This window comes from Equus asinus, chromosome 26 (genome assembly GCF_041296235.1).
Source record: "Equus asinus isolate D_3611 breed Donkey chromosome 26, EquAss-T2T_v2, whole genome shotgun sequence".
Lineage (NCBI taxonomy): Eukaryota > Metazoa > Chordata > Mammalia > Perissodactyla > Equidae > Equus > Equus asinus.
Genome location: NC_091815.1, coordinates 39,337,369 through 39,350,485, shown reverse-complemented (window position 1 = coordinate 39,350,485; position 13,117 = coordinate 39,337,369). Strand labels below are relative to the sequence as shown.

The 13,117-nt window shown below is 40.5% G+C and overlaps 1 protein-coding gene across 1 annotated transcript; it reads left to right on the top strand.

Annotated features, from left to right (window-relative positions):
* Positions 1-8,629: 8,629 nt before the first annotated feature.
* On the top strand, positions 8,630-11,421 carry LOC106840975 (ret finger protein-like 4A). Its single transcript, XM_014856710.3, has 2 exons — positions 8,630-8,915; positions 10,844-11,421. The coding sequence occupies exons 1-2, from the start codon at positions 8,630-8,632 to the stop codon at positions 11,419-11,421; spliced, it is 864 nt and encodes a 287-aa protein (XP_014712196.3).
* The last annotated feature ends 1,696 nt before the right edge of the window (positions 11,422-13,117 follow it).

The following is a 13,117-nucleotide window of genomic DNA, read 5'->3' as shown; positions in this document are numbered from 1 at the left end:
GGAGTTAATGATGACTAGTTAGGTTTAGGTGTGCAACAGGAGAGAGGAAATTTGAAGTGGTCAAGTGGAACATTCCTGAAGGCAACACAGAAGCAGTTCTACAGCAGTCATTCCATGAGCTCTGCCCCTTTTGGTTCATTCCCCTTTGAACACATTGGGTTAGTTGCTGCAAGGTTATCCTCCATAAATGCATCATAGTATATCTCTAGACAATAATACCCCACTGTTCCTAGCCTGAGTATAATTATAACTTTATTTATTTTTTTTTTTTTTGAGGAAGATTAGCCCTGAGCTAACTACTGCCAGTCCTCCTCTTTTTGCTGAGGAAGCCTGGCCCTAAGCTAACATCCATGCCCATCTTCCTCTACTTTATACATGGGACGCCTACCACAGTATGGCATGCCAAGCAGTGCCATGTCCACACCCGGGATCTGAACCAGAGAACCCCAGGCCGCTGAGAAGTGGAACGTGTGAACTTAACCGCTGTGCCACTGGGACGGCCCTAATTATAGCTTTAAAATTCTCCTGGGGAAGGACTGTGAGGGGCTTTGGACTCAACTCAATCTGCCCAAGGTAAATGATGGTTGAAAGTAGACAAGTTTGTTCCTGAGATGTGTGGGTGGGGTGATGATACTATTCTCAATAACTTTGTGTTCTTGGAAATGTCCTTCAAGTTATATTTTAAGGGGCAAACAATAATTACTGTTCTTTGAAGTTATAAATATGCAAACTGAATTAAAATAGTGTGGATGAAACAAAATTTAAAGAACCAGCCCTAGAAATAGAATAAAAATATGAAGAGCTACTTCATAGGGAACAAAAGACAGAAATATAACAATTTCTCAGTGAAAAGCTTATTGGAAACCCATGGGGAGTGTGTGGTTGTCCCAGGGGTTGGGGGTCCTATGGGTTTGTAGACAGGGTGGGTGGTGGGCACCAGAAACCCCACAGAGTACAAGGAGTTGCAGGAAGCAAACTTTTTCTTGAAAAGACTTCATTTCACTTCTACTGCCATGTAGACCTGCCATGGATAAATCATCTCACTTGTATTTATCTTAAAATATCTTAATTACAGTTGCATTTTTCCACCATATTGGGCAAATTCTTTGTTTTATAAAATGATAATTAACTGTTATAAAGATAACAACACCCCAGTGAAAGTTGGATGACTATCATAAGAAAGTAATTCAAGTTGATTTAGGGAAAGCCAATAGTAAAGGTATATTTAGGAGTATAGAACCTTTTTTACAAATAAAAATGTAGTGGTAATGCGTCATTATTGATTTTTAATAATTGGCTTAAAATACTTTTAAATACACAGAAATGTGGCCAGAAGAGTATAAAGTCCCATGTTCCTTACACAGACTTACTATTCACATTTTAGTTCACTCACTCCATCACCTGTTTTCTCTATATTTAATCTCATCATCAACAGTTTTCTTTTGAAGCACCTGAGAGAAAGCTGCCTGACAGGTTTCACACTATCCCTGAATCCTCTAGTGTGATTTTCCTGCAACAAAGACACTCCTACAGCAGCCACACTGCCCTTCATCTCAGGAAATCAAAGTTGATACAACACTACTGCTCAATCCACAGACCCCATTCAAATTTTCCAGCTGACCTTATGATGATTCATTTTCCTTTCTGATTAAGGATTTTCACTGATATGGGATCATCACTGATCCTGGACCCAGTGATTCTAATCCACCATCACCCACAGGTGATTTTCATCCACTGAATGTGGTCAGCCATGAGGATGAATGATTTATCCCAGTGCTCAGGTCCCCAGGTGAAGGATGGTAAAAGTACATGTGGTTGTCCTTGTAAGTTTGGGTCCAGTTGTAGAATCTGGACCTGAGCACTGCAGCATGTGCTTCCCTCCCTGACTGACCCTGTAGTACTGGGAATAATGCCTGACTCAATATCGCATGTAAACTCTGTGTTAAGTCTGTGATGTCGTTTAAAGAAAGGTATATGATTAATGTGGATTATGTGAGCTTAGCGTCATGTGTTACGCACTAAAATTGGGATGCCAGACAAGACCCACCAGACACCCAGCCCAGCCTCACTGCATACACCAAGTCCTCCTCATTCTCTCTGTCTTCCCTGTGCCTCTTACAATGGCTCACAGAATCAGTGATGTCTGCATTGGGTGGGAATACAATGCATTTGTTTTGGTACATATACCAATCCACAATATCAACTGTGAAATCTTGTTCTGTTCCATATAAATTTTCTTTTGGGTTGGTGAAATCTGATTTAGATATTTTTGTTCTCGACAACCCTTCTCAGAGTGTCATATACAAGCCAGCACCTTCTATTCTGCCAAGTCATGAGGGAGCTTACTGAAGTCATTTGTTGTTGGTCCATAGGGTTCCCTTCTGAGGCTCATGTTGGTTCTATCCCTGAGGTCATGTTAGAACAAGCAGCCTGTGCCCTGACCTGATAAACCAGGACCAGGTGGAGATGGACATCTGAAAGGCCATTCATATCCATGATTCACGCTTCCTCTGAGCACTGTCACATGCAAGTGCTCAATGTTGCTGCCAATGGGCATTCATGGCTGGTTCCCACATCCACCTCTCAGTACTTGTGAACCAAGGGGATCCAAGGACACAAAATACAAAGCCGAATCTCTCTGTATGCTTTTTTCTGCATCTCTTTGATACGTGCACATCTCACCCTGCTCAGGTCACAAGAAATGATGTGAGTGTTGACTGTACCACATCCGAAGTTATATACACTGTGGAGAGAAAGCAAGTACTTTCGCAAAGGGACAGAGAACATGGCCCAAATAGCCTTGTTTCAATTTAGCCCATTTATTACTGCTCTTTCTTCAAGGGGTAAAACTTTCCCATAGAATTCTTTCCTGAAAATTCCAATTAAAACTAAATTAATGATCCACATTAATACAGACCCTGCTTCACCATAGTTAACTAGTTAATTAGTAAACATTTATTGAAAGAAGGGAGGAAGCAATGTAGAACATATGAGACAGAATCATTTTTGAAATATTGAACTTTGTTTTTTCCATCTGTACTGCCCAATTGTCCTTTCCCAAATCAATAACTCAGCCACAAAATTGGAATTACAGAGTTTTTTGTTTTCCCATGAGTCTAAGAAAAAAGACAAGATTGTGTCAGGTATCTTGTGAGAAAATCAAGAACAGACTCAGAGGTTCTTCCCCAATGTGTAAGGGATGCCGTTCAGCTTGGGCATGGGGAGGAGAACATTTGAGGGTGTTGTTTCCTGAAAATCATTCACGCTTACCAATACAGAGAGTTAATGTGCCCTGATTACATACCATTCCCATTGCAGAGCAATGAGCACACAAATATGAAGGCGACTTTAGTCGAAACCCAAAGGCATTTGCAAAGCTAGCTGGACAAAAGACTGAAATCATTATTCACCCTGAGCTGAGGTGGAAGAAGTGTCCACACTCATGAGGGTGCTGTCTCCTCCTGGGCCTGCCTACTGGAACACTAATCTGGAGCAGATTAGTCTGCTGTCTGGAGAAACAAGACATCAGAAGGCACACAATTTCCCATCTTCTTCATCAAGAGAAGGTAGAAATAGAATAGAGGGCACATAAGTAATTTCAAATTTTCAAAGACACATTAGAAACAGGAAAGGAAAATTTTGAAATAAATTTAAATAATATATTTTATTTAAGTCAATATATCCAAAATATTATCCTTTCTACATATGTCAGCAGCCATATTTCAAATGTTCAATAGCCTCAGGGAGCTACTGGCTACCATATTGGACACCACAGTTATGGATCAGTTCCATCACAGAAATCTGGATCCGACAATGCCACTCAGAATAGCCCAGGCTGTAATTTGACTTTTGGAAATAATGAAATAATTCACTTCTTCAATCTGGGTATTAAAATTTTAATCTATGCTCACTCCTCCTACAGGACCTAGTCAGTCTGTGAAAATTGCATATGCATAGTTGCTATTCTGTCAGTAACAGTTTAATTATGGATGTCAACATTCTCCATCTGGATATCTCCTAGCCAGATTTTATACTCTGAGAACATTTTTTTAAACAAGGTTATTAGAGCTCTCCTCTCCTCCTGTTGAGTCCTCCCCTGCCCTCCGTGTACTCGCACAGTGGGTTTGGTTCTGGGGTGCGGGTCTCGTATTTGGAGAGTTCCTCTCCCTTGACATTATTCACACCCTTCCATGCCCTTTTAATCCAATGTTATTTTGATTTAATTCTGGTACGAAGTAGAAGGTTAAACCCCAAAAAGATACTTTCTAGTTAGCTGAAATACAGTATATTGGCTTCCAGTGGTCCTCATTTCAAGAATGATTATGTCCTCACGAGGGAACACTTGGCAATGTCTGGAGACATTTTTGGTTTTCACAACTTGGAGTGAAGGAGATGCTACTGGCATCTAGTGTGTAGAGACCACAGATTCCATGAAACACCCTACAACTCACAACTACAATTCAAAACAAATCCTACATCCCACAACAAAGAATCTTCCACCCAAAAGTGTCAATTGTGCCAAGGTCAGCAGACCTCGGCTTAGACCATGTCTATTAGATCCGTGTAGGAGAATTAAGGTTTTTTGGTGGGGCCTTAATCACACATTAAGGGATCAACATTTATCCAAAGGAAATAGTCACAGATCCAGTTGCTGACAAAGGAATAAAAATCTTCTCATATTTAGATCAAGAAAAGGAAAAAGAGCTGCCCAGGAATGCTCCCTAAAGCCTCGCTCAGTGAGCAGGATCCTTTCTACCACCGCCTTTCCTCTGTGATTGCAAAGATTATTCCCAAGAGTTTGTTTACTTCTTGAGAAAATACCAGAAACTGTGCTAAGACCACCTGGAAGATGGAAGGACCATAACTTTTCTTTTTAAAATTTTTCCCAAAAAGCATAATATTATTCAAACATACATAAAAGTTTCAACAAATCATATCCTCTGTTTTCTCAAAGCCTAAAACTTGTATCTTTTTAGATGTTAAAGAATCTATCATGGTTATAGCAAAATGAGAATTTTCACACCGTTGAGCTGATTAAAGGTCAAAGATGAATGGGCCACAAATATACACAAAGTAATCCTAATGAAGAACAATGCCCAGATATAACACTGTGTGTAAAATAAATGACCTCCCACAGTTGAAAGCAACATTAATAAGTATGGGATATAACAAAGTTTTGTGAGCTAACAAACCACAAAAAAAGAAATTTCTCATAATGGAAATAATTTTTTACTTGGTATAAAATGTTGCATAAAACATAACACGGGGCCAGCTCCGTGGCCGAGTGGTTGAGTTCGCGCGATCCGCTGTGGTGGCCCAGGGTTCAGATCCTGGGCACGGACATGACACCGCTCGTGGTGTCCCACATCCCACAACTAGAAGGACCTGCAACTAAAATATGCAACTGTGTACGGGGGGGGGGGGCGGGGGGGGGCAGATAAAGCAGAAAAAAAGTAAAAAATAAAAGATTGGCAACAGTTGTTAGCCCAGGTGCCAATCTTTAAAAAAAAAAGAACACAATTTGATATTCTTATTTTTTTAAACAACAGTCTTAAAATTATACGTACAGAATAAGAGAGATTTAAAAGGCCAGTTTGGAGCTATTGTTAAAACAAGGTACAATTACACATGACGATTCTTAAATGACGTTACCATCAATATATCAATGATTTGAAAAACTATATTGGCAAATTAGTAAGCAAAATCCAGAAGGATTGGATTTTACTATTGACATAATATTTTTGTCATTTTGATATTCATTTCTCAAGAGAGGACCTTGTGCCAGAGATAGAGTGAAAACAATTTAAGTTTTTCTTCAGAGTTTCCTCGGAGTTTCAGATTCTAAGACCTTTCAAATGTAAAAATTGTAATAGGATTTTGTTTAAAGATAAGATATTATTGAAGACCAAGATATTATATCAGAAGAGTCACATAAAACTGCTGGACACATAAGATACATATTAAGTTACAGAAGGATGCGCTTTCGGTAAAGTCAGGAGTCATGGTGTCCTGACACCTGGAGGAGCTGAATGTCGAGCTAACCCCACAAGTTGCAGACGATGTGACCGTGAGCAGAGCCTGGGATGAGAGCAGAGCAGCCCCAGTGATTGGCGCCTTGGGTTCAATGACATCCCTGCAGAGATAAGAGGGGGAGAATCTGTCCCCACTAGGTGGCATATTGAAATGTGGGGTAGCTCAACCATAGTAGACTCAAGACACTGGGCAGCCAATGACAGCGAGCAAGGAGAGTGTGCCACTGCCCGGGGGAAGTCAGGCGGCTCCTCTCTGTCCAAAGTTCCAATTGAAAAAAATACCACAGGAAACCAACACCCAAGGTCAGCCCCTCTGGTGCGCTGGGAAACCTAACTTGCACTTTTCTTCTCTTTAATGGATGAATTCTTACCCAAGATATTACCATCCATGCCTTTGCAGGTTGAGGATATTTGGGGGGAACCTGATAGAGGTAGATCAAATTTCCAAGGTTGGCCTTTTCCACCACAGTGGTCACCTGGTGTTCCCAAAGACAATATAAGCCTTGCTCCTGATCAGCTCAAAATAAACAATGGAAAACTCAATAGAAATCAATCCCTCACAGGCAAGAGTCAGTGACACCACAAACATGAGAATAACATCTTCCAGAAATGTGAAAACATTCTAAAAGGACTTGTAAAATAAATTTAAAGCTTATTGAAATATCAGATAAGAAGTAAAAATGTCATATGAATATGTGTGGGGGACTTTCAATTCCCCTTAATGAGACCAAAGGACTTGAGAGCCAGGAATGAGCCTCTGCTTTGGATGTGAAATGACAGGAGCATCAAGGAAATAGCAGCAAATCATTGCTGTGGACTGATGAATTAATGCCTCTTTAACATAATCACCTAAATCTAATCTAACTCCTTTCACTGCATACCAACCGCCACCATTTCCCAATTTTTTATTTCACCCCCTAAACCCTGATCACCTATGAGTCATCTACAACTATGGGGAACATTCTTCGAACACGTGTTAAGAGAAATGTATCTCATTTTATATATGTTGTGATGTATGGAAATAACAATATTATAAAAATATATTTCACCTTTGATTAATTAAAAAAACAGGACCTTCACCTGCTGACTGATTGTCAGGGAACAGTTTTGGGATTTATTTGCCAAACTTCTGAATAAGGATTTTCACATTTGTGGAGAAAACACTCTTTGTAAGAAGCGACAGTGGTCTGGTGAGTGTGATTTTAGGACAGACTTCTGAGTAGGTTTAATTAATTTCCTTGATCAAAATGGGAGACTTTACTTTCATCATCAAAAACTATTGGAAATTGGTCCCATTTATTTCAGAAAGATTAATAATGAGGACAATTTTTTTAAATTTCAATCTTAATTCAAGTTCCTATCATCAACAGATGTAATATCCAAGATCTAATCTAGAATGGTATTATGGCGATATTTTGTTCATAGTTTAAAAATAACACTTTCATGATACAATTATCCTCTCCGTGGTAAACTCTCTATGAGGTGAGAAACGTCTCACTAATGCTGGAATTGAATCAAAATCTGATTGGATTAAAGAGGAGAGGTGAGATGTGAGTGAGGCGGGAGGAGGGACCCTGTCTAATAAAAGCTCCTTGTTGGTTGACCTCACTCCAGAGCTCTGTCGGGACGAGCAGCTGGAGGCCAGAGGAGGACCTAGTGGAGAGCAGGTGAGTTCAGTCTTACGGGATTTCACTTTTACTCCTCAAATTTCTACAAAAGGCAGATATAAGAAAGTAAGGTCTCGAACTGGAGTAATTCATTAATTCAGCAATTGCTGTCTGAGGCCAACTCAGTGCCAGGCACAGTGTGTGCACCTAGGGACATGGGGACCTCTGATGGGAGCAGAAGGGAGAACTTAGATGTTCAATACTCATGTTGGAGAAATAATACAGTCTTCCTTATCCTGAGTCAAATCAGAGCTTGGTAAATTCTGTGAGATGGTGAGTGGGGTTCCAGCCACAGACTTATTCCACCTCTCAAGCTCTGTTCTGAGCTTTTGCCTCATGAAGGTTGGACAGACAGGGGAGGTGGACAGTTTCGGTGTCTAGACTAGCGCTGTCCAGTAGAAATATAAGGTGACCCACATATGTAAATGTAAATTTATTTTTTAGTAGCCACAAAAATTAAAATCAAACAAATCTAATTTTACAGGCAAAATGTAATCCGTTCAACATGTAATCAGTTTTTGAAAGTTCTCAATGAAATAGTTTATTCTCTTTTTCTCATTACATCTTCAAAATTGAATGCGTGTCTTATACTCACAACACATTTCTATGTGGATAAGCCTACCTCTTGGGCTCAATAGCCAATTGTGGCTGGTGGCCACCACATTGGACGGCCCGGGTGAAATATAGAGCCTCTCACCACCCAAGTTAAAACCCAAGAATGAATCATGTCCTTCATTCCAACTGGCATTTTAAATACCAGAACTTCAGGGTCATGAGTCTGTTATATTTGTACTTATGCTGTATCATCATTACCTAGTTGTAGTGATTGCAAATCACTCTGTCTGTAAAGATAAAGGTCTCCCAAGGACTAATATCCACGCAGCTCATGGAAATTCCAATATCATGCACATTTTTCCCCAGACAGCGGCCATGGCTGAACACTTTAAAGAAGCAAGCAGATGTCGTCACTGCATGAGTTATCTTGAAAAACCCATGTACCTGAACTGTGGGTATGTCTGCTGCCTCCAGTGCATCAATTCACTGCAAAAGGAGCCCGATGGAGAGGGTTTATTGTGCCCCCTCTGCTCTGTGGTCTCTCAGAAGAAGGACATCAGGCCTGGTATCCAGCTGAGGGCGCTGGTTTCCAAGATCAAGGCGTTAGAGCCCCAGCTGAGAGCTGTTCTCCAGATGAACCCAAGGATGCGAAAGTTCCAAGGTAAGGCATCCATACAACCTGCCCCCAGTCCAGAAAGTGCTCTGCTAAAGGCAACTTTTCAAAAGTTCTCCATGAAATAAGGGCATTAGCTGAATTCTGGCACCTGAAATTTTTATTCTTTCAAAGCAACAGTTGTTCTCACCTGTAAGTATAGATTAGAACCATCCATAGGTTTTTAAGAAAATATAATATCTAGGTCATGCCCAAGACCTATGCTATCCAATATTTCCCATAGGCTCTGACAGTTATTGATCACTCTACTTGGCTATTGACACAAGTAGATACCAGATTCTAGATACTTTGCATTAAATAAAGTGTATTATTCAAATCAATTATATCCAATTCTTATCCCTAATTTTTTATGTGTTTGTCAGAAAATTTAAAATACATAGTGGGTTCACATGTAACAATGAAACAATGATTCTCAAACTTGAGTGTTTAAATTCCCTGAGGATCTTGTTTAAATGCAGATTCTGATTCAGTGCGCTGGGCTGGCCTGTGGATCTGGGTTTCTGACAAGAGCCCTAGTGGTGCTGAGGCTGCTAGTTCATGGGCCACACGTTGTGTACCAAGGTTCTGCACCCACTGAATCTGACCCCCTCTTGCGGTGACGCTCAGGAATCTGCAAAGTTTAACAGCCCCCAGGTGATTCTAATGCACAGTGAGTGTGGGCAATGAATGTTCCCCAGAGCTCAAGCTGCAGGCAAAGGGGAGTAAAATTGCATGTGGTTGTGTCTGTAGGTTTAACTCCTCTGCAGACTCTGCACCCAAGCACTGCAGCCTGCGCTTCCCTCCCTGACCTGGAACTCAGAGAAACATGCCTGATTCAGTGTCACAGCTCTGAGTTAAGGTGAATTATGACAAATCAGCTGCAGGTCTCATGTGCTAAAGTCAGGAAGCCAGCCCAGACTTCACAGGCTCATTGGGAAGGAAACAAATTGCTTTGTTTTCTAAATGAGTTCACTCCTTGTTCCATGCATACTTGAATCAGGGATGGTGAAACCTGTCCCAGAAACTTGATGAGCCTTGACAATTACTCTCTGGTGGTCAGAAAGTCAGAGCATCTCCTAGACAGCCATGTTATAATGACGCCAAGTAAAGTAATGGTCTTTGATCCAGAGAGTTGATGTCTGAGGCTCGGTTGGCTCCATCCACAGGGTCAGGTTAGGACAAGCAGCTCTATGCATCCATCCTCATAACTGGGGTTAGTTGGAAGTGTTGACACACAGTCATTCTTCTCCAATTTTCCTGCACCTCTGAGCACTGTCCCATTAAGTTCTGGGGCTAAGTTGCTGCCAAGATCCCAGCACATCCCTACTCAGGTCCATCGGAATCCCTTCCTCTATCTTGACTATCCAGAGTTACCCATCTTATCTCAGGACTCCTAGCATTTCTTTTTAATATTTTATTACAACTCTAGGAAAGAAAAGAAAAAGTCTGGAAGGCAACTGCCTATTTAACAACAGTAAATGAGGAAGGTAATTGCAAAATAAGAAAAAAGAAAAGAAAAACTTTAATATTTCAGTAAGTAAAATATTTTCCATCATTCAAATATGTATTTACTGTCTGTGTTTTGACAGAATCTGTGTTATTTTGTCTAATTTGAGAAGAAACAACAATCATGGTTTCTTTTTTTCATGTATATTATGTAGTTTAGGAAAGAAAAATCTTTAATCAAATAATTAAATGACCTTAATGTACAGAGAATACTTATGATGCTAAGAGGGACCATTTTCAGTTAAAATCATTTATTCTACATATAACAGTTGGTCTAATCAAGGCACCAGGGAGGTTTTTCCAGGAAAACTCTGATTAGGGAAGAAGTGTCTAGTTAAAGAAGGAAAGTGAGTGAGATATTTGGGGCTTGCAGCAGTGTGCAGAGCGGTGCACAGTGTATGTACGTGATTTGCTTATTTTTATCCCATCAGTGGATATGACCTTGGATGTCGACACAGCCAACAACCACCTCATCATTTCTGAGGACCTGAGGAGTGTCCACTGTGGGTATTTCCTACAGTATTGGAGGACGCGTGCTGAGAGATTCATCTATGCCATCTGTGTCCTGGGCTCCCCTCGGTTCACATCCGGCCGCCATTACTGGGAGGTAGACGTAGGGACAAGCAAAGAATGGGATGTAGGCGTTTGCAGAGAATCTGTTAATCGACAAGGGGTAGTTGTACTGTCTTCAGAACTCGGTTTTTGGACTGTGGGTTCAAGAAATGGAGATGTCTTCTCAGCCAGCACTGTGCCTGTGACTACTCTCTTGGTGAGCCCTAGGTTACATCGAGTAGGGATTTTCCTGGATATGGATATTGGGATCATTTCCTTTTATCACGTTAGCGATGGATCTCATATTTTCACGTTCAGTAAAGTTTCTGCTGCGGAGCCTCTGCGTCCATTTTTTGCTCCCGCAAATCCAATGAAGGACGATCAGGGCTTCCTGAGAATCTGTCCTGTGGTGAATCCAGGAATCAGTCCTCCAACGGGTCCTGGGCAAGGCAAATGAACCTCTCACTGCAGAAACATTCATAGAAAGTTCCTCTGTGCTCGTCGCTTTAGCTGGGAAAGTTTCTGCTTGTTACACACGTGGTACAAAAGTGTAGCAAGAAACTATGGAAGAATTTACAAATAATGAACAAAATTAATTATATTTATTAGGAAAAATTACATTGCCAATACTTAGTAATGTCATGGTCATTTCCTTTGGGACTTGTTTATATTTCTGTTTCAATAAATATGTTATGAACTTTCAGATGAATTTCCAAATATTTTCCCATTTTTTCTGAAGATCAACTTAGTGTGTAATGGAGGTTATTAATTAAATGAAAACTTGAATGTGACCCAAAGGATATATTGATTTTGTAAATGATAAGGAACAAGACCTATATAAGCAGTAAAAATACAGGTATGTGTGTACTAAGTTTCACTCAACAACTGAAAAACACACATTCATATCAAATGCACATAAACATTCACGGAACATTGAGGAGGGTGGCTAGGGCAGCAGGAGCAGCTTATTCAGGGAAGTGGTTTCACCTGAACCCTAATCTCAGCCTGATCCCAGAGGAGCTCTGAAATGTGAATGGCACCACAGTTTTCCCACCTCAAAGTAACAGGTATGGGCCATAGCCACCTCCTCTTATCTCTGACATTTGCTGCAGGCTGTGGGGTAGAGAGAGTGGACCCTCCCAGCATTTTCCCATGAGCCAGCTGCCGTCAGCCCAGGGCAGTTCTTTAGAGACTGCTGAGTCTGTCACTGCAGGTGGACTGAGTATGCCAGGCAGGGAGAGGGGATCTGAGCAGAAATGTACCCCTTTCCAATACAGTACCATAGTTAACATTTCTGTTTTGTTCACATGCTCAACTAATCATTATCTTCTTTCATAATGTTCAGAGTTCGGTTTTTTATTATTTTATTGAGGGCTATTGGTTTAAAATATTGTGTAAATTTCAGGTATACATTATTACATTTCAGCTTCTGTGTAGACTGCATCGTGCTCACCAACAACAGTCTAGTCTTCGTGACCATACAAATGTGCCCCTCTACCCTTTCTCCCTACCCCACTTCCTTCCCCTCTGGTAACCACCAGTCTGTTCTCCTCCTTATCTTTGCGTTTCTTTATTTATCTTCAACATATAAGTGAAATCATATGGTATTTTTCTTTCTCTATCTGACTTATTTTGCTTAGCATAATAACCTCAAGGTCCATCCCTGTTGTCTTTTTTATGGCTGAATAGTATTCCATTGTACATATAAACCACACCTTCTCTATCCATTCACCCATTGATGGGCACTTGGGTTGCTTCGAGGTCTTGGCTATTGTGAATAATGCTCCAGTGAACCTAGGGGTGCACATATCTTTTTGAAGTAGTGATCAAGTTCTTTGGATAAATACCCAGAAGTGGAAAAGCTGAATCCTATGGTATTTCTATTTTTCATTTTTTGAGAAATCTCCAAACTGTATTCCATAATGGTGGCACCAGTTTGCATTCCCACCAGCAGTGTATAAGAGTTCCCTTTTCTTCACATCCTCTCCAACAATTACTTCTTTTCTTGTTAATTATAGCCGTTTTGACAGGTGTGAGGTGATATCTCCTTGTAGTTTTTATTTGTGTTTCCTTAATCATTAGTGATGTTGAACATCTTTTCATGTGCCTGTTGACCATCTGTATATCTTCTCTGGAAAAATGTCTATTCATAT